At 44.0% G+C, this 27928-nt stretch overlaps 1 protein-coding gene across 1 annotated transcript; it reads left to right on the forward strand.

Moving 5' to 3' along the window:
* Nucleotides 1-705: 705 nt before the first annotated feature.
* Nucleotides 706-27901, forward strand: rif1 (replication timing regulatory factor 1). Its single transcript, XM_084180049.1, has 34 exons — nucleotides 706-798; nucleotides 1932-2064; nucleotides 2268-2346; nucleotides 2480-2576; nucleotides 7475-7700; nucleotides 7972-8161; nucleotides 8349-8441; nucleotides 8607-8745; nucleotides 10009-10160; nucleotides 10451-10562; nucleotides 10885-11058; nucleotides 11391-11501; nucleotides 12466-12528; nucleotides 13369-13472; nucleotides 13752-13838; nucleotides 14310-14383; nucleotides 14503-14683; nucleotides 14889-14996; nucleotides 17044-17193; nucleotides 17336-17435; nucleotides 17572-17876; nucleotides 18630-18832; nucleotides 19051-19144; nucleotides 19234-19365; nucleotides 19610-19752; nucleotides 19926-20015; nucleotides 20117-20177; nucleotides 20372-23872; nucleotides 24085-24216; nucleotides 24479-24565; nucleotides 24844-24959; nucleotides 25923-26076; nucleotides 26274-26397; nucleotides 26724-27901. The coding sequence occupies exons 2-34, from the start codon at nucleotides 1952-1954 to the stop codon at nucleotides 26966-26968; spliced, it is 7740 nt and encodes a 2579-aa protein (XP_084036175.1). The 5' UTR covers nucleotides 706-798; nucleotides 1932-1951; the 3' UTR covers nucleotides 26969-27901.
* The last annotated feature ends 27 nt before the right edge of the window (nucleotides 27902-27928 follow it).

The following is a 27928-nucleotide window of genomic DNA, read 5'->3' on the forward strand; positions in this document are numbered from 1 at the left end:
ATATCGCGGGGGCTATTTGATGCTAATGCTGTACGCCACAGGATGTTTTTGTGCTGGTCAAGGGCAGTCAAGTCTGAGGAGAACCAGGGGCTATATCGGTTCTTAGTTCTGTATTTTTTGAATGGGGCATGTTTATTTAAGATTGAGAGGAAATTACTTTTAAGGAACAACCAGGCATCCTCTACTGACGGAATGAGATCTATATCCATCCAGGATACCTGGGCCAGGTCAATTAGGAAGGCCTAAAGTGTTTTAGGGAGCGTTTGACAGTGATGAGGGGTGGTCGTAATATTATCAAAATAAAAAGGGTATGTGCAGGATTTGCATTTTTGCTTAAAAAATATTGAATATCCTACCTTACAAGAAGAGAAAGAAAGATATATCACATTTGAAAGGGGAAACCTTTAATTTTTGTTTTGTTTTGTGAAAAGTATATTCGGATATATTGCTATGTGTATAAAGTTCTGATAATACCTCCTGTCCTGATATGTGAAATGTGGACACAGTTTGAGACTACGATCAAAGCTTTTCAAGAAACAGAGAATTAATGAGGGTCACAAAAATGCAAGTTTTTTGGGTTCTGCTCAGAGTGGGCGGTCCGTGCGTCGGGTCATAGGTGATTTTCAGACAGCGTACTAATTTCGCGCCAGCGTTTTCGCGGGGAGAGAAAACTACACTGGGAAAGAAAACACGTAAACTATTGATGAAATAAGATAATATCGCGTATACTTGCAGTATATAATTGGCGTTCATGGTATAATTTTTTTCGATCGTTTGTGTTCTTTCAGGAATACCAAGGTGAGGAAGTGCATCTGGCTGCGTTTTGTTTGTATTTATTTTCGCGCGAGCCGAGGGAGTGACTTGCTAGAAATAAAATAATCGTGGGCAATTGCAAGCTAGATATTTTGATGGTTACCTGTATTAGTTTTGACAGTGTTGGCATTCAAATTTATTTAGTAAGTTGAGAATGTGCGTATATTTGGTATTGCTATTTATTCATTTATTTTTGTAGATGGCTAGGTAGCAAATTAGCTACCTAATTTTGTAGCTACCTAGCTAACCAGCTCACTCAAAGTGAATAGGCTGCGCTTGCTAGCCAGCTAACTTGATGGATAACTAGTTTAATAGCAAACTACCTGTATTCTTGACAATTGTCAGCTGTATTGTTTGATGTTATTTTCCAAAAGTGTTGATAAACATCAAACCAAGCATAGTTTACATGAGTTTGCCACGTTGCCTGATGGTATGTTGCAACTAGCTAGTTATTTTCCTTGGTTAGTATTTGTAAACTTCATGTAGTTTTGAGGTCAAAAAAAAAAAAAAAAGTTACAGTAATAAGCTTATAGATGTCCAGTCCTGTATGTTGACCAGCTACAAATGCCCTCTACTTAGAAGGGTAGCTAGCTAAGAGGATTGAAGAGTAAGTACAATGATGTTTTGATTCTGGCAGTGATGCCCAGCCTGACCCCTCTTGTACACACATAGCAGTATACACACTGACACGTTCAACTCATAGCGAGTGTGTCAAACAACATGCACATATACAAATAAACAATATTAATCCAAAACTCATACAATAAACTGACAATTATGACTCGTCCACCTCTAGTCTAGTTATCTAGCAACCTAAACAAAAACACCTGTTGAGGCAGAGATGGCACATTGTCACAGTCTCTCTCAGCGTCTGCTGCTGGTATTGGTGAATGTTCTATTTCAGGGTTTTAGGTGGATGGAGAGTTGTGTGGCCTTGGGTTGATTGTTTGTCCCATAAAGATACATGGAGATGAATAACAGTTTTTTAAATTTCTCCTCTCTGCCTGGCTGACTGGAAGGGTCTGAGGAAGGATGATGGGTAGTGGATTGCCTCCGGTTGGCTGTATGTTAACTCTTGAGTAAAAGTAGCCAGTGTTAAAAACATCCTCTCCCAGCAGGGTTTGAGTGAGGAACCAGGATGATGGCGATGGTGCCTCTGACCAGCTCAGGTCTTCTTCCTCTGCTGGAATCTCTGGAGGATAGCACAGCCGGACAACCTGAGCAGACAGACGCCTACCTCACTATTGCCAAGTAGGTGCTTTAGTTGGACATGCATAGCCTGTAGGATGACGTTGTTATCCTTAGATGCTGATCTAAGGGCATGTTAGGTGTATATTTTTCTGTCTAATGAGCTAAGGTAGGAGGTAGATCTGTGCCTTGGGTAACTCCATATAATATGCCTATTTTTCTATCCTAAATGTACACTAATTCCTGGGACTGATTTGTCTTTTCAGTCGTCTCAGTGGAGATGATGGAAAGCAATTCCTCCCTGCAGTAGTAAAGCACTTTTCACGTTTGGGTAAAACTTTCCAGGTGAGTGCATGCTTTACGTGAAGAATATTTATAAAGCAATACAACTTTTGTTTTAAGCTTTCATTGACTTAGGGATACTGTCATAAATGTCCAGTTATAATGCTATTGTCATGTGTTTATCATGTTGTTTTAGACCCATATCTTCAGTCAGAATGCAGAGCTGTGCCAAGCTGCACTGCAGGCCCTGGGGTTCTGTGTGTTTCATGTCCACGTTGTCTCTGCTATCCCAGGTACTGAACAAGCAGAACTCTTCATAGGTTTACATGGGACTAGTGTAACTGGCACAGATAAGCTTAGTCCTAGACTAAAAAGCAACAATCCAGATTTCCATTGAAACTACTTTGTACTCCAAAAGTAGGCTTAACCCTTTAGACCACAATAGAATTCTAGAATGCAGCTGTAGATTACAGAGAATTTTGAAGATTAAACTCATTTTCTCACATTTCAAACAGACATGGCTCAAAAACAAAGAACAAATGACAATTACAAGTTAACTTAGTTTTAAAGAGCACAACCTCTTCTTTGATATGACCCCACATTCATGTCAATAAGAATAACACTAATTTGATCTTCCAGTGTGTAAAAACACACACTATAAAAAACGATTAACACTCAACAAAACAAAAACCCTAGTGTTTAAATTGTAGTTAATTTGACTAAATTACTCACTCAAATGTACCAAGTATAATATATTGTAAATATTATTTACATACAAATATTTAAAAATATTCCATAATGTGACCAGAGGACAATATTCAGAAAGTATTTCAAAACCCACACAAAGTAGGCTATTTGATCGACAACGATTCTTACTTCTGTAACAATGTAAAAATGCAAACAACTATTCAGAAACTATTTCAACATGTAGATAACCTCTCTCAATAAGATTTAGTACATACCAGGCCTGACACAAAAGGTAGAAATAGTAGCTTACTTTGACAACAATTCAGTGAATGCAACAAGTATTAGATACAGATAAAGAGAGAAGATGCAAAACCCAACTGTTCAGAGATGATTTTAAAAGGTACACAATTTCCCTATAAGATTTGTAGGTCAAATTCATGTCACACTGTCACTTGAGTGTTTGCATTTAGCCTACAACATGCCATGAAACTTCTTGAAGCACGTCCCCATCCTACAAAGTGGCAGGTGTATAAAATTGAGCACACAGTCATGCAATCTCCATAGAGAAACATTGGCAGTAGAATGGTCTTACTGAAGAACTCAGTGACTTTCAACGTGGCACCGCACAGTGATAGGATGTTTGTACAATTTCTGCCCTGCTAGAGCTGTCCCGGTCAACTGTAAGTGCTGTTGTGAAGTGGAAACGTCTAGGAGCAACACCAGATCAGCCGCGAAGTGGTTCGCCACACACGCTCACAGAACGGGACCACTGTAGCGCATAAAAATCATCTGTTCTCGGTTGCCACACTCACTACCGAGTTCCAAACTGCCTCTGGAAGCAACGCCAGCACAAGAACTGTTTGTCGGGATCTTCATGAAATGGGTTTCCATGGCCCAGCAGCTTCACACAAGCCTAAGATCACCACGCGCAATGCCAAGTGTCTGCTGGAGTGATGTAAAGCTCGCTGCCATTGGACTCTGGAGTAGTGGAAACGCATTCTCTGGAGTGATGAATCACGCTTCACCATCTGGCAGTCTGATGAACTAATCTGGGTTTGGTGGATGCCAGGAGAATGCTACCTGCCCAATGCATAGTGCCAACTGTAAAGTTTGGTGGAGGAGGAATAATGGTCTGGGGCTGTTATTCATGGTGAAGGGAAATCTTAATGCTGCAGCATACAATGACATTCTAGACGATTCTGTGCTTCCAACTTTGTGGCAACAGTTTGGGGAAGGCCCTTTATTGTTTCAGCATGACAATGCCCACGTGCACAAAGAAAGGTCCATACAGAAATGGTTTGTCGATTCAATTGACATTTAGCAGACGCCCTTATCCAGAGCGACTTACAATTAGTGAGTGCATACATTTTTCATACTGGCCCCCCGTGGGATAGGTGTGGAAGAACTTGACTGGCCTGCACAGAGCACTGACCTCAACCCCATCGAACACCTTTGGGATGAATTGGAACGGCGACTGCAAGCTAGGTCTAATCGGCCAACATCAGTGTCCAACCTCACTAATGCTCTTGTGGCTGAATGGAAGCAAGTCCCCGCAGCAATGTTCCAACATCTAGTGGAAAGCCTTCCCAGAAGAGTAGAGGCTAATATAGCAGCAAGGGGGGGAACAACTCCATATTAATGCCCATGATTCTGGAATGAGATGTTCGACAAGCAGGTTTCCACATACTGTTGGTCATGTAGTGTAGCTTGTTGTCTTTGTTGGGAGGGAGTGAGACGATCAAGTGACAGCGTCGCGAGGGATGCACAATGTTGCATCCAATTCTCGTGTTCTTGCCTGACAGACTAACTACAGAGTTCGCCAATGTTAGCTGATTAGTTATGAAGCTGGGACAGTTTCCAAATGAATTGTATCGTTAGAAACCGGACAAAACATGCAACTTGTTAGCTGGCTATTTAAATAAATATCACTGCAACTCTATCATATGAGATCCACTGCGCGGGCATCAACCATAATATGACAGCTAAGCAGTCAAATAATAGGAAAACAAGGCAATGTATAGCCTATGAATATCTGTACCTAGCAAACAAACCATAACCTAAGCCCAACAGATAAACACACATTACTCTGATCTCCATTTCGGAGGCTAGATAGCTGGTTGTCTGTGTGGCTAGCTAGTGAAAGTGACAGCTGAGCTCGACGCTTCGCAAGCTCAGCCCAAATTTACCGCCACAATTTTTCTTGCCTGACAAGCAGCTTGGGCCGTTTCCATATGAATTACATCGGTAGAAACAAGACTACAAGACAAGACTAGCTGAATAGATACAGCTAAACACTGCAACTAGTCCCATGAGACAGAGAACAATCATTCAAGCTCCTGCTCCACCGCTGATGTGCTCGCCTGGCTGTAGCAACCAAGTGATCGTGACAGGATTTGCTAATCTGAGAGCTATTCCCCAAGTTTCACAGCATCAAACATCAACAACACCAAGCATACAGTGGGGAAAAAAAGTATTTGGTCAGCCACCAATTGTGCAAGTTCTCCCACTTAAAAAGATGAGAGAGGCCTGTAATTTTCATCATAGTTACACGTCAACTATGACAGACAAATTGAGAATTTTTTTTCCAGAAAATCACATTGTAGGATTTTTAATGAATTTATTTGCAAATTATGGTGGAAAATAAGTATTTGGTCACCTACAAACAAGCAAGATTTCTGGCTCTCACAGACCTGTAACTTCTTCTTTAAGAGGCTCCTCTGTCCTCCACTCGTTACCTGTATTAATGGCACCTGTTTGAACTTGTTATCAGTATAAAAGACACCTGTCCACAACCTCAAACAGTCACACTCCAAACTCCACTATGGCCAAGACCAAAGAGCTGTCAAAGGACACCAGAAACAAAATTGTAGACCTGCACCAGGCTGGGAAGACTGAATCTGCAATAGGTAAGCAGCTTGGTTTGAAGAAATCAACTGTGGGAGCAATTATTAGGAAATGGAAGACATACAAGACCACTGATAATCTCCCTCGATCTGGGGCTCCACGCAAGATCTCACCCCGTGGGGTCAAAATGATCACAAGAACGGTGAGCAAAAATCCCAGAACCACACGGGGGGACCTAGTGAATGACCTGCAGAGAGCTGGGACCAAAGTAACAAAGCCTACCATCAGTAACACACTACGCCGCCAGGGACTCAAATCCTGCAGTGCCAGACGTGTCCCCCTGCTTAAGCCAGTACATGTCCAGGCCCGTCTGAAGTTTGCTAGAGTGCATTTGGATGATCCAGAAGAGGATTGGGAGAATGTCATATGGTCAGATGAAACCAAAATATAACTTTTTGGTAAAAACTAAACTCGTCGTGTTTGGAGGACAAAGAATGCTGAGTTGCATCCAAAGAACACCATACCTACTGTGAAGCATGGGGGTGGAAACAACACGCTTTGGGGCTGTTTTTCTGCAAAGGGACCAGGACGACTGATCCGTGTAAAGGAAAGAATGAATGGGGCCATGTATCGTGAAATTGAGAGTGAAAACCTTCCATCAGCAAGGGCATTGAAGATGAAACGTGGCTGGGTCTTTCAGCATGACAATGATCCCAAACACACCGCCCGGGCAACGGAGTGGCTTCGTAAGAAGCATTTCAAGGTCCTGGAGTGGCCTAGCCAGTCTCCAGATCTCAACCCCATAGAAAATCTTTGGAGGGAGTTGAAAGTCCGTGTTGCCCAGCGACAGCCCCAAAACATCACTGCTCTAGAGGAGATCTGCATGGAGGAATGGGCCAAAATACCAGCAACAGTGTGTGAAAACCTTGTGAAGACTTACAGAAAACGTTTGACCTGTGTCATTGCCAACAAAGGGTATATAACAAAGTATTGAGAAACTTTTGTTATTGACCAAATACTTATTTTCCACCATAATTTGCAAATAAATTCATAAAAAATCCTACAATGTGATTTTCTGGAATTTTTTTTCTCATTTTGTCTGTCATAGTTGACGTGTACCTATGATGAAAATTACAGGCCTCTCTCATCTTTTTAAGTGGGAGAACTTGCACAATTGGTGGCTGACTAAATACTTTTTTTCCCCACTGTAGCTATATCTGCTGTTTTACTTATTTCACTCACCTCGACAGCATCGCTTTCAAAGTGCAAGGACGTGTCTGAATCCGTATCACCAAACAACATAGATACAGCCTCTTCCACAGTGAAAGTTTGGCTGCTTCGGTGCCATCATTTTTAGTAATTAAGTGATTTTTTTTAAATTTTAAAAGTCAAATGACAGCATACCCTGTTTCTGGTTGATGACGACAGCCACGCTAATACGACACCGGGTTCTTAGCGAGTCAATTTTGCGAAATTGACAGATATTCTTCTTACAAAAACAAGGCCGTTCGTGGCCGCTATAGTAATTGAAAGAAAGGCTGTTGACGGCCACTATGGGTTGTAAAGGGTTATTAATCTGTGTTCTGGAAACAAGCCTGTAATGTATAAGAATGAAGATAATGTGATTTGTAATCCTCCTTTACGCTCCCTTTTTCCCCAGATAATTTTGCAGAAGAGCTATTGTCAGCACTTTCCTCTCTGGTGGTGAAGTCCACAGACAAGAACACATGCACACGAGCTTTATGGGTAATCTCCAAGCAGAACTTCCCTCCAGAGGTGGTGGCCAATAAGGTGCCAGAGATCCTGAGGGCCCTGGAGTGTGTGCGGACGAGAGAAGACATCCAGTCTGTACTTATGGAGCACGAGTCGCTGAATGTTGTCATAAGGTAAACAAACCCACCCACTCATGTACTCTCTTACCTCTTATTCAATAGCTTTGGTTGGGGATATGACCATCATTTTGGAATGCACAATTTAATGGTTCAGTTTGATAACCGTGACACTAAGCTGATGCATGTTATAGGAATCTACCTTGCTCAACATTCTGTCTCTGTTTTGGCTAGTGTTCAAGCTCTCTGGGCTGGAAAAGACTGTCCTGACTTTATTTCAATGATCATCAGCGTTTTCTCTGTCATGACACACACTCTCTGTGGTCAGTTTGCTGGAGCAGGCCCCAGCCCAGATGGGTGAGGTTGCAGTGCAGTGGGCCAAGCTGGTCATCCCCCTGGTGGTCCACTCAGCCTCTAAGGTGCGCCTGCGGGCGGCAGCAGCCCTGGAGATGGGCCTGCCTCTACTTCTGAAGAAACAGAAGGAGGTGGCTGCCATCGTAGAACCTATCATGTCCTCAGTGAGTCTCTGTCAATGTTTCTAGGCCAGGATACTGTCAAATCACTTAGTGACAACTGCCGATGTAAAAATTGCGTTAGAAATGCATTTGATTGAAATTGAAGTTTTGCAAATGCAGCATATCAAACGCAGCATGTTTGATTCAGATTTCTGCACATTCTGACAACGCTTATCTTGTTTCACTCCAGAAACTCATCCCAGAGCTCCAGAAACTGTTCTCCACGAAGAACGAGACCAACGTGCTGAAACTCTGGCCGTTATTTGTCAGGCTCCTGGGGAAGGTAAGGCTTGGTCATTCTTTTTGGTTTGAAACCTAGCCGATTTACTACTTATTCGCTACTTATCTACTACGTAATGGTTAGGGAGTGAATTAGGCAGTACATGTAATGATCTGCTTGGCTCTTCAGAAGTTGTATTGAAACACTGAATTGTGTTCCATCCCACAGCTGCTCCATAGAGGTGGTCCCTTCATCAACTCCCTGCTTGGCCTGGAGGAACTGGGCTTCCGTAGCTCCTCCCCCAACATCAAGAAGATCGCCTTCATCGCCTGGAAGAGCCTCATTGACAACTTCGCGCTCAACCCAGGTGGGTAACACACAAGACAACATGCTTTGACTTAGTCCAGTTTTTATTGAGTTGCCGCTTTTTAGACTTTAGTTTCATCAGTAGTCCCGTGTAGCTCAGTTGGTAGAGCATGGCGTTTGCAACGCCAGGGTTGTGGGTTCGTTTCCCACGGGGGACCAGTATGAAAAAAATAATGTAAAAAATGTATGCACTCACTAACTGTAAGTCGCTCTGGATAAGAGCGTCTGCTAAATTACTAAAATGTAAAAATCAGTAGTTTCTCTTTAGAATTTATTTTAATGGAAGTTTCTATGACGTGGTTTGAAAGATACTCTTGTAATCATCCATTACACTGAGTCCTCACACATTATTTTCTATGGAGACCATGTGCTAAGAGACTTGATTCTCACTGTTGAGTTAGGAAGTTTATTAAAATATTACTCCTTAAACGGAATACAATGAGGAGCACTCAATAACAGTTGAACATGTTACACTTTATGTGTTAGGAGTTTAGGGTAGTTCTATTCCAGGGGTCTCCAACCTTTTCAAGTATGAGAGCTACTTGTAAATTATGAAACGTCACGCGCTACTCATTAATTTTTTCCTAGTTTAGGATTTTTTCAGATGACTCTCAAAATTAGAATTATTCATAGACAAACAATGACATTTGATGTTCTGAGTCCAATGGTTACATCACATCAGAAGACAATTTTTGGGGGTTCGGATTTTGTTGTCTAATACCCCTTTAATTGCGCATTTTGCCAGTGATGTTTTTGCTGCTGCATATGTCATGACAGAGTTTGCAAAACAAAAGCCCACCCAATTTATATAAATAATCATGATATAATTCTGCCAGTTAAGCCTACTTTGCAGTTAACTTTTAATTGAGAAAGTTTGGGGGAAAGTCTGTCTACCCAGAAGAAAGTTATCATGATCGCTAACTGGTTAAACAAAGTGGTTAAACAAAGTGAATGATAGACAAACGCGCGCACCACACAGACATACAGGGGCAATATTGCTGGAAAATAATTGGCAGATAATTTGTCTTAAGACAATTGTGGCTAGCAAGGGGTGGGATTATGTGGATTTGATTGGATAATATGTGAGCTTGAAGTGTTTGATACTTGTGAGATTTGTTTGACAGTTTGCGGTGGAACGCGTGAAAAATACATGCATTTTCAGAATTGTTTAGCGAGCTACTCATAGGTGGGCTGCGATCGACCTGTTGGAGACCCCCTGTTCTATACGGACTGTAACTGTCTGCCTGTCTCCTCTGTACTGTAGAGATCCTGTGCAGTGCCAAGCGTCTAAAGCTGCTGATGCAACCCCTCAGCTCCATCCAGGTGAGGACAGAGGCCCTCCTGCTCACCAAGCTGGAGGTCTGGTGGTACCTGGTGGTCAAACTGGGAGCCAACCTGCCCACACACTTTGAACAGGTACGGTTTGTGTTTTACCTACTGTTTATATACATGTTTATACTGCCCACTTTGAACAGGTGCAACAAGCATTTCATCTTTATACTGGAATACCATAACAACCTGATAATGTGTTACGACTCGGAGCAGGATTTGTTACTGGGGGAATTAAGAGATTACATGAGATTAGATTCAGGTTTTCTTTTATCTCTGACGTTTGCGTTCAAGGTATTCATTGCCCTTAGTTTTAATCACGATTGTGGTTTTGGGAATGAATGTGTTACTCTTGTTGACTAATAGTCTGTTGTCAGGTTGGTGTACCTCTCCTCCAGTGCACCCTGGGCCCTGACTCGGCCTTCCCAGCCACTCCTGCTAGGAGCTCCAGCCAGTGCAGTGCTGTGGGGACCACTACTCCTAAAACTGGTACAGTCTCACTCTGACTGCCTTCATCTACCTTCTATTGACTAGTACTGGCAAATATCGTCTGCTGCGCATTAGCTGTTTTGCTTTCGATTTGCATGCGTGACTTGTCGATATGTACTTGTATTTACCTAGTAGCATATAGAACAGCATCACTTAATATTCTCATGTAGGATATACCTGAAATGTGCCACCAGGAATTGTCTTGTGGAAACAGTGGTCATTGGATGTAAAACATAATAATAAAAATCCCAACATATATTACTCTTAGATTAGATTAATACGTCATTGATTAATCACTCTTTGTTTCCTCCCGCCCCACCAGGTTCCGCAGCATTCTCTAGCACTGCGGTGCCCCGTCTGAACCTGAACACCAGTGTGGTGGTGGCCCAAGCCTATCCCTCCATCCAGCTGCTGGGACTAGAGATGTTGTTGCACTACTTCCTGGGGCCAGAGGTCACAACCGCCGCAGCCAAGAACAAGCTGACACTCAGCCTGGGTGAGAGGAAAAGGAGAGGGAGGGGGTTAGAACTGCTACCATATAAATATAATTGAATATAGAAATAGAATGAATAGAATGATATTTCTATGGTTGCTACCACAGTTTTATTTGCTACTCTCAGTGCTCAGTGGCGCTGTTTCTAAATTCTTTGTTCTTTGAACCTGTGAGTGTATAACTAATTTTAATGAATGCTTGTGTTACCGTGGGATGACACACACACATTACCCATGTGCAATGCCTGTAAAGTAAACTTTGTGTCAGATAAAAATAGTTTGAGTTGGGACCTGCTTGCCTGTTTCTGACTTGACTGACCCTCTTTGTTTTCTCAGAACCTATTACTCACCCCTTCCTGTCCAGCCCCTCCTCCTTCACCAAGCACGCCTCGCTGCTAATCGCTGCTGTCTGTGACAGCTTCATCTGCATCGGCAAAGACGCTCCAGGTACCTACCTGCCCTCAAGTAACTCACTGCAACTGACATTAGCATAGGCTCAATGACAGCCATAATGGCTCTGACGGCCATTTTGTCTCCTGTACAGTAGAGTACCGATGGGATAAAAAAAATTATAGTTATTTTGGACGCTATTATATCTGTACTTTGACAAGTGTCGATTTGTAATTATTAGATTTTTTGCTGGGTAGCATTAGCATCCCCCCAAAAAATGGTGAGCCAACATGTTTTCAGCACTTTTTCCCCATGTCTCTCTGCTAAGAACACCTTCCTAATATTGAGTTGCAACCCCCCCCCCCCCCTTCTCACAGTTGTCAAGTTGGCTGGATGTCCTTTGGGTGGACCATTCTTGATACACACAGGAAACTGTTGAGCGTGAAAAACCCAGCATCTTGAGAATCGCAATACATATCGCATCGGCACCTAATTATGGTGATAATATTGTGTTGTGAGGTCCCTGGCAATTCCAGCCCTACAGTAGAGCCATTGTATGTAGTCTCAAAGACTGTTTCAGAGCCAGCCTCAGTGTATAGCTGGTTCTTCCTCTGCCAGGGAGAGGGTATAACTAATCTATGGCCCAGTTAGGAAAAATGTAGGCGGAACTTCCTTCCACAATGAATGCTATTCAGCTGGCCTTCCTCCAAGAGCAATCAGATCTGATGTAAAAAGATCTGATGTGATTGGTCAAAATACCAATTAGTGGGAAAAAAATATCAGAATTGGGCTGCCTGTGTAAGTGCTCGCTCCATAAAGGGGATAGGATAGCTTGACTTGCTGCCGTAGAAGGGCTCCTCACATGGACTAGTGATTGGAAACAGCCTCAGAGTCACTGCCTGGGGGTAGACGGGAGTTGGAAGGAATTATTGTGTGTCTGTAGGAGTGCATGCGTGGGGGGTTCAATGACTGTGCTACTTAATGTGTGGTGACTCGCCTGTTCTCGATCTATCCCCTGCAGATGCCTTGCTTACCCTTATATGGAAGAACCTCGTCAGTTTCGTAAGCACAACGATTGATGCTGGTGAGTGCCAGGGTCCAACCACATCAGATTGGAGTTATAGAGAAAATAACCCCTATCATGATGTAGGCCTGCAGTTTATCCAGGAAGCTCTGTAATCTCACTCATTCATGAGCTAGTTTCAGCCTGCTATAGCAGTGTTTCCCAAACGTCTCCTCGTTACCCCCAACCGTTCCACTTTATGTATTGCAGTACTCCCAACTAATGAAATGCATGGTGATTAGGTGACCAGGAGAGCCACTAATTGTGCTATTACTGGAATACTTCAAGTAAGTGGAACGGCTGGAGAGGTTTGGGAAACATTGCTCCATAGGAATGATAGACCCCCATGCTGCGCGCCTCACTCTGCTTGGATGAGTAATGCCATAAAGTTTAACCTCACTCATCTTCATTTAGTTGGCTAATAATGGTAAATGTTCTGTTCTGTGGCTGCTGCTCTGTTGGACTGGCCCTTCCAGCCATGGGGTCAGCCCTGCGGCCCCACACAGAGTACCACAGCTGGGCCTGAGTCCTGTTTCTCAGGGGGGAGAGCAGAGACCCCGGCCTCCCTCCACCCCAGGCCCAACCCCACTGTCATCAGTTTAAGTCTGAGCGGACATCAGACCTTCGGGTCTGGAACCGCTGTGACGAGGAATGAAATCTGAGGGGCCAGACCCCAGTGATGACCTCCTTGTGTCCTTTCTCCTTGCCTCTTTCTCAAAATGTAAATTCAAGGTCCCTCCCCTTGGACCTTGCCAATGTGTTTTGAGAAGGTGGTGAGGAAAGACAAATGGAGATCCACCCCTAGTATGTTGTCTTTGTTTGTGTCTCATCCTGTCCCTTGTACCTGTGTTAATGTGACAGCTGGCCATAAGAAGGAAAGGCAGGGCTCTGAGGTACTGACCCTACTGCTACAGGCTCTACAGAGCATCATCTCCTCAGAAGCCCTCCCTGCACACAGGGCTCTGGTAAGACCTGCCTCTACCGCTGTACTACACCTACTCTTATTCTACTAAACCTCCAATCAGGACTGGTCTTCTGGTAGCCCATGTTAGTGGAAACTAAAAGCTAAAGTCTTACTAACTTCTGTAAATGAGTCTGTTTTAGCCCATGAGTTTTTGATAAGTGTAAAATGTCAGTGGACCATCTTGAATGTAGATGTCCTACATATCTCTCAATGCCCTAAAACTCCACTTTGCTTGTAAATAATGCTTTCAGTATATGATTTTCTTACTTCCTCTATCAAGAGTCTGCTGGAATTGACAGTGAAGGGTATCCCTCAGCGGGTACTTGGATCTGCCTCTTACCAAGTGGGCAAAATGGATGTACTGAATGTGAGTTTCTACCTCTTCTCTTTCTGTTCAGCTGTATGCAGGGTGTATATGATTATGCTGTTGACACAGATCTAGGAACCACTGGGAAAGGGACCATGGAAGCAACACAGTTTCCTTACGTAATAGTTACGTAACGCATAATAAATGTAAATGCAATATATGTCCATCCAGTTGCTTCCTGCTAGCTCTGGCTCCTTCCTTTGTTGCACACAATCTTAAATCTGACCCATAAAAGCTGAACTATAGAAGGTTCCCTGTGACTGTAGACTCCTATGACGCCATAGGGATGATAACCCTGTGACCTGCTCTATAAAGAAGTCTTCTCTAGATCAGTGTAAATGAACATCCTGCAGTGTCTTTGATATGGCAGCCAAAGGGCTCTTAGCAAATCTCTGGGGTAGTGTTGTGAATTCTGTGTGTGTTCCTGTGTGTGGTGTGGTTACATTGTTGTCTCCTCTGTCTCTGCCCCAGGGAACCCCAGCTCTGTTCCTGATTCACCTGTTCTACAACCGCAGTCTGGTGGCAGGGATCGTAGAGGATGAGAGGTGGGTTTCCCCCTAACTGAAGTCTCTTCCATTCCCCTGTCTTTCCATAAACAAATATAGAAACCTACATGTATTTTTCCGGTCTTATTTTAGTTGTATCGGTCTCTGCTCCCACACAGGTTCTTCCTGTGTTTTGAGACATTGGTGAGCTGTGGTCTGTCCGGCCCCACGTCCCCCCTGGCGTTTGGGGAGGCGGTCCTAGGGGTGGTGGGGCGCAGCGCGGGGACTCTCGGGAACAAGGAACAGCTTTGGAGGATGTGGAGCGTGGTGGTCAACCCACTGACTGACACCATCACACAGGTTAGAAAGGGACACACCATATAACTGACATCTGTATATGTACTATAACCGCACTGAATGTGACGCTTGTGTGTGTTTAGATGCAAGAACAATTTCAACACGGGGTCACCTTAAACTACCATTATTATATTTCACCTACGTGTTGCATAGATGGAGATGGCAGTGGAGATTGGTTTAATACGATTTTGCTCCCTCCTTGTCACAGAGCAATGAGGTGAACCAAGGAGATGCTCTGGAGCACAACTTCAGTGCTGTGCACACTGCCCTGATGTTCCCCATCACACACCTGCTACCTGGCAAGGTCCTGCCACAGGTGAGTCTGAGATGGCATACTGTATCTAGACCTGCCAACCTGCACGCATTTTGCGTACCATGCATGCAATTTGAGGTCAATGTATGCTGGTATGAAAAACAACCCTTAAATACACAACAATGGGCTTCTAGTTGGCACATTGTGGTTTTTGACAACCGTCTGAAGTTGGAGCTGAGCCAATTAGAGATATTGGGCGAGGAGAAAAAATCTCTAGCTCTCCGCTCCGGCCCGCCCCCCCGTAGTCGTAGTACTATTTTCCTCCCTTGAGCTGGATGGCAGTTCTCCACTTCCGTTGATACCACTGATGTGTGAGGAAAAGTGGTAGGGAAAATGGAGAACGAACTGTTTGCCAAATACATGTTCCAAAATTGTATGTGTTGGTCAAGCACATAACCACTTATTTCGTAGTTGGTTCCTTAGCTAAGGTGTCATTACGACAAAGGTAGTTAGCTACAGCGTTTAGTCAACTAAGCGAGGACACTTTCTTGCACGCACATGCTTTGATCTTCACAACGTTAGTATGAGCAAGTGCATTGACGAGCAGAAACGTTAATGTCCTTCACAGAAAGTTGTTACTGTTCAAGATTAGTAGGCCTATTAATCAGTTCTTGATCTGTCCTCTTAATATAGCTGTAGGCATATGTCAACAGTAGGCTGCGGATGTGATAATAGTCAGTTCACCAATGACAAGGCATGTTGAATGAATGGTAGCCTAGAACACAGACCTAACTGGATGGATGAGGTCAGGGATGGAGATCTGAAACAAGCTCATATAGGCCTTGTTCAGTTGTTTCATATTGCAAATAGCCAACAGTAAGCTAGACCACTACAACATTCAGAAGAAGCCAGTTTACATTTTCACTAGACTATCCACATAGACACCTGTTAATTAGAATAATCATTACCCCTACATTTAACCTAGAAAAATGTGGAAGTGTCATTGAGACCACCTCAATTTCCTTTAGCATCAAACACATGTTGGGTACATCGTTTTATATAATGGAAGACTTTAGGTTTCAGGAAATGGCAGTTACAGGTTTTTCAAAGAAGCAAAATGCTCCAACTTCCTGAGGGGGAAGTTGACTGACCCCCTTCCCGGCCTCCCCCCTACCCAACCTTAGGCCTACATCAGCATTTGCCTATGATTTGAGCAGTGTGGGTGTCACACGCGCGCCATTGTGGGGTCCGCGGGTCGGGGGGGGGGGGGGGGTGAGAGAAATTAACATGTAACATGTTTACCTGCTTTGTTTAATATTAATAGTTAACAATTATAAACTGTTCTACTAATGCTGTGTTTTTGTAAAGGGATGGTTTCTACTCCAGCTCCCTGCAGCTAGTATAGGCATGTGGTCAAGGACATGGAGTTTTACTCGAGATAGGGGTATCTGGAGCTGACAACTGATTTGGGGATGGCTAGGTGATAAAACCAACAGCCACATTCCATTTCATGATTAATGGTGTGTGAGAGGGAGATGTTTCTGGTCTGACTGAGCCTGCATTTTCATAGACTGAATTGGTGTTTGTGTAATGTAAGGTACCAGGGAGAGATTGCTCGGGTATGGATAATGTTGATAAGAACCTTGTCTTGGGGGCCAAACCCTGATTTCCATACAATGAGAACAGTCTTCACCGCAGATATGGTGTGCTGTGAATTATTCATTTATTTCATACAAATCCTAACCTTTTGTATCTTTGCTATGAAAGATCTTTGTATTGTTGGGTTGACCAGCCTCACTTACTACCTTATTAATACTCGTAAAAATTATTCAAAGTTGGCAGGTCTGCATGTCTTTTAAAAGATCCTGCTATAGGATTCTCCAATAAACTACAATGAATCTATTGAGTGCTTTGCTCTAATTTCAATAATTTCAAATGAAGTGCCTTACTGTCAACGTGAACTGAGTGGATCAGTTTGAGAATGGCGAGGAGGAGCAGAATCTCTAATCTAATAATGAGGGATGGGATGCAGGGTGATTTGAAGATATGTGATTCTGCGTTGTTCCACTGCAATGTGGTCAATCTCAAACATGCTTTTATGTCACTGTAGATGACTCAGAAGTCCATGCTGGGTACGTGGTCCAGGCTGTATAAGGTGTTTGCCCGCTGCTCTGCCCTGGTGGCCACGGCCGAGGAGAACGTCTGCTGTGGGGAGCTGTGTGTCAAGATGGCTGCCATATTGGACAGAAAGGCCCTGAAGGTAAGCGGGAGGGGACCACTGTACCCAACACCCAACAGTTATCTAATTTACCAGAATTGTTAGCCTTTTGAATAATACTGCGGTACAATAGCTTATTGTTCAGATTCATTGATCGTTCCATGCCCATTTGTTTATTCTCCAGGTTCCATCAACGTTGGATGCGGTTGCTAACATCCTCCTGGTCATCGCTGAGAGTGCAGACTTCTCTCCCTACACACCACAGTTTCAGCAGAAGATGAAATGTAAGATGCTTTTAGAACCGTTTTAACCAGAAATGTAAGGTGTTTTAACCACACATGCAAGGTGTTTTCTTTTCTTTATTTTTTTTTACTTCTCGATTGGCTTGATGTTTGCTTACCCTCCCCTCGTCCCTTCCAGCTCCCCACACCCCTCTAACCTGGGTGCGTAAGAAAAGCAAGGCGCTGGGGAACCTGTCTACCTTCCATACCCTGCTGGTCCAATCCCTAGAGACCTTCAATGCCCTGGAGGCCCCTGAGACTGTCCCTGATGGTACAGGCCTGGCCCTGGTCTCCATCCTCTCTACCCTGTTCTCTAATCTGGCCCTGGCTACAGCCATCCAGGAGGCCCTGGCCCCTCTCACACAGCCCCTTGCAGCCCTCTATGAACAGGCTGGTAGGACTCCAAATGAGCAGCTGAAATTGACCTCAAGTCTTGGAGCAAAGGTGTGTTGAAATGTTTTCCATTTTCTGTCTTTGTCTGTACTGAAATGCATCTCTATATAAACTGTTGCATTAATGTTATATACTGAACAAAAATATAAATGCAACAATTTCAACGATTTTACTGAGTTACAGTTCATATAAGGAAATCGATCAATTGAAATAAATAAATTAGGCCCTAATCTATGGGATTCCCATGACTTAGGGCCAGTTTGGCAGCCAGGCCCAGCCAATCAGAAGGAGGTTTTCCACACAAAAGGGCTTTATTACAGACAGAAATACTCCTCAGTTTCATCAATTGTCCGGGTGGCTGGTCTCAGACGATCCCGCAGGTGAAGAAGCCGTATGTAGAGGGCGTGGTTACACATGGTCTGCGGTTGTGGACATACTGCCAAATTCTCTAAAACGACATTATGGTAGAGAAATTAACATTAAATTCTCTGGCAACAGCTCTGATGGACATTCCTGCTGTCAGCATGCCAATTGCACGCTCCCTCAACTTGAGACATCTGTGGCATTGTGTTGTGTGACAAAACTGCACATTTTAGAATGGCCTTTTACGCTTTCTGCGAATGGAAAATTTCTGGGATCTTTTATTTCAGCTCATGAAACATGGGACCAACACTTTACATGTTGCGTTTATATTTTTGTTCAGTTTATAAGTAATGGCTACTCTTTCTTTGCATGCTTCATATCTTTAACCGATCCCCTGTGTCTGGGTGGTAGTCTCACTATAAGTGTGTTCTTTCCCTGCAGCTGGAGAAGCTCCTGAGTGATGTCTTGGGGTGCCTGCAGACCCGTTCAGCCCTGGCCTATGATGATGAGCTGCTGTCCCTGCTGTCCCCCCTGCTCTGTGTCCTCTTCCTCCACCGGCGCAAGCAGGTCCGCTCCCTAGCTACACAGTTCTGGAATGCAACCTTCGCCAACACTCTGGTCCTCGTCTATCCAGAGGAACTCAAGTAAGAATCTGTTTGGACATTAAGATGAGCCATATTATATTTATGGGGCAATTTCCCAGACCTAGTTTAGCCTACTCCTGGACCAATAGCATGTTCAGTGGAGAATCTCCATTTAAAACTGCTTTGAAGTCCAGCAATGCATTTAATCAGGGTCCTGAAAACTGGCCCTAAACCGACCCTAAAAGGTTTTCATGTTTGCTAATGTTTGTTTTTTCCAGGCCGGTTTTGAGCCAGGTGAAGCAGAACACTCCTATCCTTCTACCTGGCTTTCAGTCTGTTGAAGTTCCAGATGAGCTCAGTGGACAGTACTCGGTGAGGGTTTTCCCTGTTGAATAAGTAAAATCAGAGCAGGTTTCATATGAATGGTATAATAATCCCTGGATTATGTTCTGTGTGTGCAGAGTGAGAGCTCTCAGCTGGAGACCAAACTGAGTGGAGTACAGGTCACTCCTGGGGTGAAGAGAGACTCTCTACTGCCCAGGGCTGGGGAGATGAAGGACAGGAACTCCAAGACCTCTACCAAGCCCGTCTCTGTAAGGGCTGCTTTTACCCAGTTATTTCCTGTGTATGAATTCCATTTCAATTCCCCACATTGAGGAAAAATGGAATTGACTCAAATGAAATGGAATTATTTATTCTCCGAACCCCAAAACCAAATCTTGTGCTAGGCAGCTTTCATATTCTTATGAAGGCTGTCAAAACAGAGTAAGTTGTCTCTATTGCCACCATTTGCCATCAGCATCATATTGGAGCTGACTTTTATACTCTCCCCATCAGACGAAGCTTGATTTTGGTTCTCACAAGCTGCCTCGTAGAGAGGAACTGGAGGAGCAGGCCTCGATAGACTTTGTGTTCATCCCCCCTGAGACCAAGGAGAGAGTCCTCACTGAGCACCAGAAAGAGGTCAAGAGAACCAAAAGGTCAGTTTCGGGCAAATCAACTTTATTAATTTACTGAATCTTTATTTAACCAGGAAGTCTCTACGTCCTATCTCTTTTTTATTTTAGCCTTATTTAGACAAATCAATGAAAAGTTATAGAAATGCTTACATTTTCTCACTGTATAATGCTTTTGTATGGGTTTTATTTGAAAGGGTTGACATCCCTGCCATGTACAACAACCTGGATGCTTCCCTTGATACCACAGTCTTCACCCAGTACACACAGAGTCAGGAGGAATCACTGTAAGTAGTTGGCTGCTGCCGTCACGCTGTATAACACTAATCTATCAAGAAAGACTGCTTTGCCTGGGACCCAATGGTTAAAACATCAATTTCTTTTTCAGGGACAAATTGCCAGCAGATGAGCAAGCTGAAGATGCCGCTAAAGATGAGGGTAAATCAGAGGTAAAGATAATCTAACAGAAGTTATTCAATGTTACATTTACCACCTGAGGTCTGAATTATGGCATTTTTTGCCCTGATAGGCTGTTTTCATTTAAATTAAAACATATAGATGCCTTCAAAGCCAAAAGCCTTTTTCCTCAAATGAAAGTGAAAATACAAATGGATAAAATGTCTCTACATTCTTTTCTACACAGGATCCAGAGGAAAACATGGAAATGGAGGATGAAGCTTCTGAGGTTTTGGCAAAAGACACCCAGGAATATATCAGTCCAACCAATGAGCCGGCAGAACCGGCAATGGAAGAGGAGCCTGCTGAGGAAGTACTTTCTGATTCTGCAGACGTTTCCATGGAGGATGCCAACGAAGTCGTTCCATTGCAGGTCTCAGATGTTGCCATGGAGTCTAGAGAAGTGGGCACCAGCCCAAATGTTTCTGGCGGCTCTGATATGATCTCAGGGACGCCTCAGAAACACAACAGTCGCCGCCAGTCCTTCATCACTCTGGAGAAGTATGCAGAGGGGAAGCCTGCTAGTCCTGCCAGCGTGGTGAAGTTTACAGGCCCCCTCACCAGGACCACTAACAGCCAGGAGCCTGCCTCTCAGGAACCAGAGGCTGAGGCTGACACAGACCGACAGGACTCGCTGGAGACTAAAAAAGCAAGACATAAAAGCTCCAGGAATGAGTCTTTCCTAAAGGAGGGAGAGGAACCTGAACCTTCAGAAAACAAAAAGGAATCTGAGGTTGAGATACTCGCTGAGAAACGACCAAGTGAAACCACAGAGGACGACGTCATCCCAGACACCCAGACTCAGGTGGAAGTACTGAATGAAGTTCCAGTTCCTGCAGGTGAAGAAGTTATGGTAAATAACAGTCAGGAAGAAGAGGAATCTAAAGTTCTTCTGGAAGATTCTCCCAGCTCCCAGTCCACTCTAAGCCAAGGTGAACCAAGGCGGTCCGGACGACAGAGAAGTAGGCCACTGAGACCAGGAGAGGATGCAGAGGAACGAGATCATATAGACAAACTGAGGAAGAAGTCTCAACCCGGAGAGGAGGCGAGTCAAACTGATTCACCAAAGACTGCACCCTCTCCTGCCAGTCAAACTGATAGTCAGTCACAATGTAGAGCCAGCAGGAGAAGTAAGCTGGCTGTGGAGGAGGACGGTGGAAAAGACAAGCTGAGAAAGAGAAGTCACAAGGAGGTGAGTGAGTCGAGCCAATCAAATTCACAGGTTGCCACACCTTCACCTGCTGGTGATAGCAACAGCCAATCACAGGGTAGGAGGAGCAACAAATTGGTCAGGGAATCAGAGGAGCTGGTCGAAGACAAACGGAAGAGGAGAGGTGTTGCAGAGGAAGAGCTCAGTCAAAGTGACTCCCTAACGGACACTGCCTCTGATAATGATAGCCAATCACAGAGTAGACGTAGTCAGAGGAGTAAGCTGGCTGTGGAAGTAGAGGATGATGGCAGTCAGAAACAAAGGGGTAGTCAGGCTCAGAAGGAGAAGCCAAGCCAAACAGATTCACATGTAGCCACACCATCTCAACTAGAGAGTCAGTCACAGGGTAGAGCAAGCAGGAGCAAGGCCGTCAGTGATTCGGAGGAGTTTGATCTCCTAGACAAGGTTGAAAAGCAGGATCCTACTGAGGAGGAGCAAAGCCAAAGTGATTCTCAGATGGCCACACCATCTCCTGCTGCACAAACAGGATATAGCCAATCACAGGGTAGATCAAGCAGGAGGAGTAAATTGGTCATAGAGTCCGAAGAACAGGGTAAAGACAAACCGAAGAGGAGAGTTGGCACGGAAAGCACACTCCGTCAAATTGACTCAAAGATCACCACACCTTCAGCCACTCCAAAAGACAGTCAGTCACAGGGTAGAGCAAGCAGGAAAAGCAAGGTGCCCCTCGAAGTGGCTGAGTTGGAGGACAAAACAAGTCCAAATGTGGCCACTGATTCAGCAGCAGCACCCGAGATGAGCCAGACTGATTCTCAGGTTACTCCTTCCGCCACCAGCCAAACAGCCAGCCAGCCGAGGCCCAGAGGCAGACCCAGTAAGAGAAGCAAGTTAGAGGAACAGTTGAAGGCCAGCAGCAGCCCTACCATAGAGACTGAGAGCTCCCAGGTGGCAGACCAGGCTGGAACACAGGAATCCCCACAAGAAAGCAAAATGACTACGAGACGGAGAGCTTCCCAGGGCTTACTGTCCTCCAACGTGGAGAACTCTGAGTCACACGCTTCAGAGACCCGGGAGGATGCCCAGAAACCCAAGAAGAGAGGCAGGAAGCCCAAATCCACTGAAGCTCTTCCAAGCCCACTTGCTACTGTCGGATCAGGAGACCCAGGGGCTTACCAAGAGATCCCAATGGATAGTTCTGAATCTTCTCTAAAGTCTGAATCAAAAAAGTCAGACTCGCAAAACCCATGGAGTGAGGCCTTAGAAGTTAAGATTCCACAGGATGTGGATGAAACCATTAAAACGATCAACTCCCTTAAACCTGAAGTGGAAGTTCTGAAACTTCCTCTAATAACAAAGAACGATATGGGGCAGAGGGAGGCTGACACTGAGATGGTAGATATGGAGGGTGGTGTGGTTGACCCTGTTGTTCCAGACAAGGCTGAGCATGAGAATACTAAGCCGCCTTCTCAACAGATCGACTCTTCATTAAAACCTGATCTAGAACAACTGAAGAGTCTGCCTTTGTGCATATCCCCACGGAAGAAGGAACGTGGACATAAACTTTCAGAAAGCATATCTAACTTTGACACTGTCTCCTCTCAGGAGGGTGACCTTGGGTGTGAAGGGCCAACACGGCTCCAAAATAAGCTGCTCACTGACTCTGAGCAGGCCAACTCTCCCGTGTCTTCCGCTGAAGGAAATGCAGTATCAGGATATGACAGTGTATTCCTTGAACCAAACAAACTACGTACCCCTCCCATCTCCAATGGACTCCCCACAGATACTTCACCAAGCGAAGCTGCGGAGGAGAAACTGAGTCTTCAGGTTTCTGAGTCTTCAGAGGAGAAGGTTGTAGACGTGCCTAAGCCTGTAACTGTGTCCAGTGAGGAGGTGACAGAGGAGCAGATGGGAGAAGACAAGGAGAACCGACATCCAGCGTCTACTAACAATGTTCTAGAGGACCAACCAGAAGAGGTAGTTTTCATGTCTATTGTGCAAACCCAACCAGAGGGTTTCAATGCCTTAGATGAGGAGCAACAGGAGGAGCAGTACACATGTATTAAAGAAGGCCAGCCAGAGTCTGACAACACCTCTACTAGGACCAGAGAAAACTACACCGAGCCTCAGGCGGACGACGTTCAAGATATCACTCCTCTCCAAGAGAGGGCGAAAATGGATACGGTTCCAGGCCTTGAGTGTGAAGAAGAGGGTGGTGAAGAAACTCAGATAGACAATAACGACCTAGATCTACGTCATCTAGACTCTGTTGCCCCTCTGACCTTCGACACTCGCGAAGCACCAGTGCCTCTACATCATCCAAGTACCTCTAAAGACGTGTTGTACCAAGACTCCCCTCCCAAGCAGAAGGGTTTGGAGGCTATGATGGGGCTGGAGGTGGGCCAGAGCCCCAGCAGGATCAGGGGGGTGTGGACCCCCTCAGCCTCCCCCTCCACCTCTATACTGAAGAAAGGACCGAAAAGACCAATAGAAGAGGAGAGTCCTTCACCTTTCACTAAGGTAACATGATCCGGTGTACTTAATCTATGAAGATTTACACATCATACTATGGTTGCATTCTTTATGATACGTTTATGCATTATTAGAATTCTCTGCATTCCACTAAATCAGTATTAATTGAAAATTACATTCGGTTGAAGAGAATCCTTGATGTATCTAGAATGGCATTAGCAAGTTCTGAAAACGGTGTTAAATTTATCTATATTTTACAGTCTCGACGAGTATCATTTGCTGACCCAATCCAACACCAGGAGCTGGCAGATGACATTGACCGTCGCAGCCCTATCATCCGATCCAGCTCCCCAAGAGCCAAAACTGCCAGCAGCAGCATCCCTCAGCCTAAGGTACATGATCCACTAGTGATGTGTAATAAATGTAATTTTATATACTTTGCACGAAATCATTATAGGCTTGATTTAGGGTTAAGATTAATTATGTGCCACTTGGTCATTCGCGTAAATCATTCATCGTCATCAATGGGAGACATCTGTAGAAAATGTTAGTTAATCGTGCCGATATCAAGTGAGAATACCACTGGATGTGGCCACAGATGAACAGAACTTTGCCTTTTGACCCTATTAGCCTAACCTCTGCTCTATATTGCAGTATATCACAACACCAACAAAGGGCCTACTGATCCTTAGTCCACGCAATCTCTGCAGCCCTGCATACAAGAGCTCCAAGAAATGCCTGGTATGTACCCCCAGATACACAGGAAGTACCCAAGTTATTTTCAGACACGATCATAAATGCTTACCTTTTAAATCCTAATTCAATAGTTTTTAACCAAACGGATCAGATTATAGAAACCTTATTATCAAGAACAAGGACATTCATTTTACTGCATACAGAAGTGCATTATATCTAATAGTGCATGATTGTTGTGCATCACATTTTTGAAGAACAAGTGCATGAGTCCAATTGCTTTGATTTCCTTTGATCAGTGGCTGACTTGATGAATGTTGTTTCAGATCTCAGAGATGAGCCAGGAGCCAAGGCCCATCCCTAAGGACTGTGTCTACCCGGCCCTGGTCAGCTGTTCTACCCCTGTGGAGGCGGTGCTGCCTCAGATCACCTCCAACATGTGGTGAGGACATAAATCCCTATATGACAGAATCTTTTTCTGTCTGGCTAAATCTGACACACTAGCTAGGTTTCCATATAATTGGCGACAGATTTTCATGTGAATATGATAAAATCTGCATAAAAACAATATGCGCATTTTCCCACAAGACGTTTCCATCGAATTGACTTGTTGTGGATAAAATGCCATGCGTGAATACGTAGTGTACATAAAAATTACTTTAAAAATATATAGGTTAAATGGGTTTCCATTCCAACATTTTTGTGTTTTTATATAGCGAATGTGCCTACTCTGGTTTTGGCATGTGCGCTCTAGCCAACAGCTGGCAGATACGGTGCAAGTAGGTTACCTAGGCCTACATGATGAGATGATTATGGACAAAAGAGCTAGATTATTTGTATTTGTCAAACGGCAGCCAAGCATCGATCATCATGTTACCAGAATAAGACCCTCGAAATTTATTGAAAAGGAGTATCAAGCTCATCGCCTTGCACTTTCCCCACCCTGTGAAGTTCACCATAACTTATTTCATCTGTAGCCTAATAAACTGCGTGCTTTCCTGAGTCGTAGTGGGAGGACCACACAACATATCATTACGTTTGCATCAATATTATAGTTTTATATCAATATTTGTGCATAAAGCGTTTCCGCCGTAATTTCTCACATAATTAATTTTACCAACACAAAAAGATCCCACGTTGTCTAACATATTGTTTTGTCAACATTTGGAAAGTTTCCATCAGGCCTGTCTTGACATGTTTTATCCTACATCTACTTTCCTCTTATAAAAAGGTTGGATGGAAACCTGGTTATTGACAGAAATGTTGATTTATTTGCGTTGTTCCTGTCAAATAAACCTAATACGTGTTGCTGACATCCAAAGCTTCATAGTGGAGGGTTTGAGATTTTTCCCCCAGACACGGAGAGAGATTCTTTCTTTAAACATATTTTTCTCTCTTCCTATAGGCCTCGTGGTTTTGGTCAGCTTGTGCGAGCCCGTAATATCAAAACGGTTGGAGATCTCAGTGCTCTCACACCCAGCGAAATCAAGAACCTTCCCATTCGCTCCCCAAAGATCTCTAATGTGAAGACAGCACTTAAAACATACCACGAACAGCAGGTAATGCTTAGAACTTTCAGAACAGTAACTTTCCACCACCACCTAAAAATGCAACTGAAAATGAAATCTCTTCTGTTCACCTTATTATACCAGGTAAATACTTTTCCTACATAGATTATAACTGCAGATAAAACCCAGCTGAAATGATGCCCATCTGTTTGTTCTGTATCTGACTGTTTGCCTTGTCATTGCTTCAGCGGAAGGGCCGTAGTGATGAGTTGAAGAGTTTTGAAGAGATGGAGAACATGACATCAGAGCTGGAGGAGTCAACCCTTCCTCAAAACCAGGAAGAGGAGGACAAGACTCCTGGAGAGGGCCTCGGTGAGTTCCTACCAAATACACTACACTTGTCCTAATGGTTTTGTTGCTGCCAAGCGATTTGAATTGAATGTTACTTTAACAATCAATCACATTTATAGCCCTTTTTAAAGCAACCGTTGTCACAGTGCTGTACAGTATCCCAGCCTAGGCCACAGTTACATTACTTTTTTATTTGTTTTTAGATCACATAACTGCAATATATATATATTTTTTAAATATTCTTTATATAAACGTTCAATCTAGTTATAGCCATCTGTAGTATTACTATTACCTCTCACAGGTCTTCAGTATGTCATACATGGTCTTCTCTCTGATCCCTGCTGTAGCCACAGAGATGGAGCAGGGTCCAGAGGAGAGATCGGACCAGAGCAGGCCTGATCACCAGAGACCTGAGGGGGATCTTCTGTCAGAGGTGGAGGCCCTGGGGGCTCGTCTAACTGGGGAGGAACTGAGCCACTGCTCCCCTGACCAGCTTGTTCAGCTCCATGATCAGCTGGGAGGGATGATGAAGAATGTAGTGGTGCAGCTGCAGAGCAGACTACTGGCTCAGAACAAGGACAGCGGATCCTGATTGAAACAGCCTACAGGGTTTGGATTACATATCTTGGGAATGCCCCGACGTGACGTCTCTTGAAGGTGCCAATTAAGGGTGCCTATTGACAGTTGTGGGTGGCGGAATATTGGTGTTTGAATTCTTATAGATTTTTATTTTTTATGGGTGCCCAGGCCCCCCAGCCCCCATGGACGTCGAACCTGAACACCCCAATCGAGGTTTCTCCTATTACACTCTGACTCTTAAAAAAACAGATTCTTAAGCGTTCATCAGGACTGTGCTTCAAGTTGACTAGGATCTATGTTTGGATTGTATGTTTTTAACTCCTGTTCTCTTTCGCCTTTTTCCTTGTCCTCTGATGGGTGAGGGAGGTATTTCATAAATGCTAGCTACTTTACTATTCTTTTTAGCCTGAAAGGTTGGGTGATGATGATTAACTGTCATTATGGCAAGAGTGAAAGGGATGCACGGTCTCTGATTGGTTGTTCCAAGACTTTGCCATGAAGTGACTTTTTAGCAATAAATGCTGGCCAGGGGGATGGCACTTTTAACATTTTGTGTACTTAAATAAAGTATTCTAAGACTGATTAGGCTGTATCACCAAGTGTTATTTTAGATGTATAGGGGGATGGAAAGTGTCATGTTTTTGTAATGGTCTCTTTTTAAGCTTACAGTAGGCGGGCATCATATTTCTGTTCTGATTTTGAATTGATGACGCTTAAGGGCTGATATGTTAGCACGTACGTGCAACAGCAAGACCATGAAGCTAACTTGCCACAGGCCCAGCCATTCAGAATGAGTTTTTCCCCACAAAAGGGCTTTATTACAGAAATACTCCTCAGCAGCTGGGATCTTTTATTTCAGCTCATGAAAAATGGGACCGACACTTTACTGCTGCGTTTGTGTTTTCTGCTCTTTTTTTTGTTGTCTATAAAACCTCAAAGAAATGTTTTACTGGCTCATCTTCACTTGATTTCA

This window comes from Coregonus lavaretus, assembly GCF_964263955.1.
Source record: "Coregonus lavaretus genome assembly, chromosome: 16".
Taxonomy (NCBI): domain Eukaryota; kingdom Metazoa; phylum Chordata; class Actinopteri; order Salmoniformes; family Salmonidae; genus Coregonus; species Coregonus lavaretus.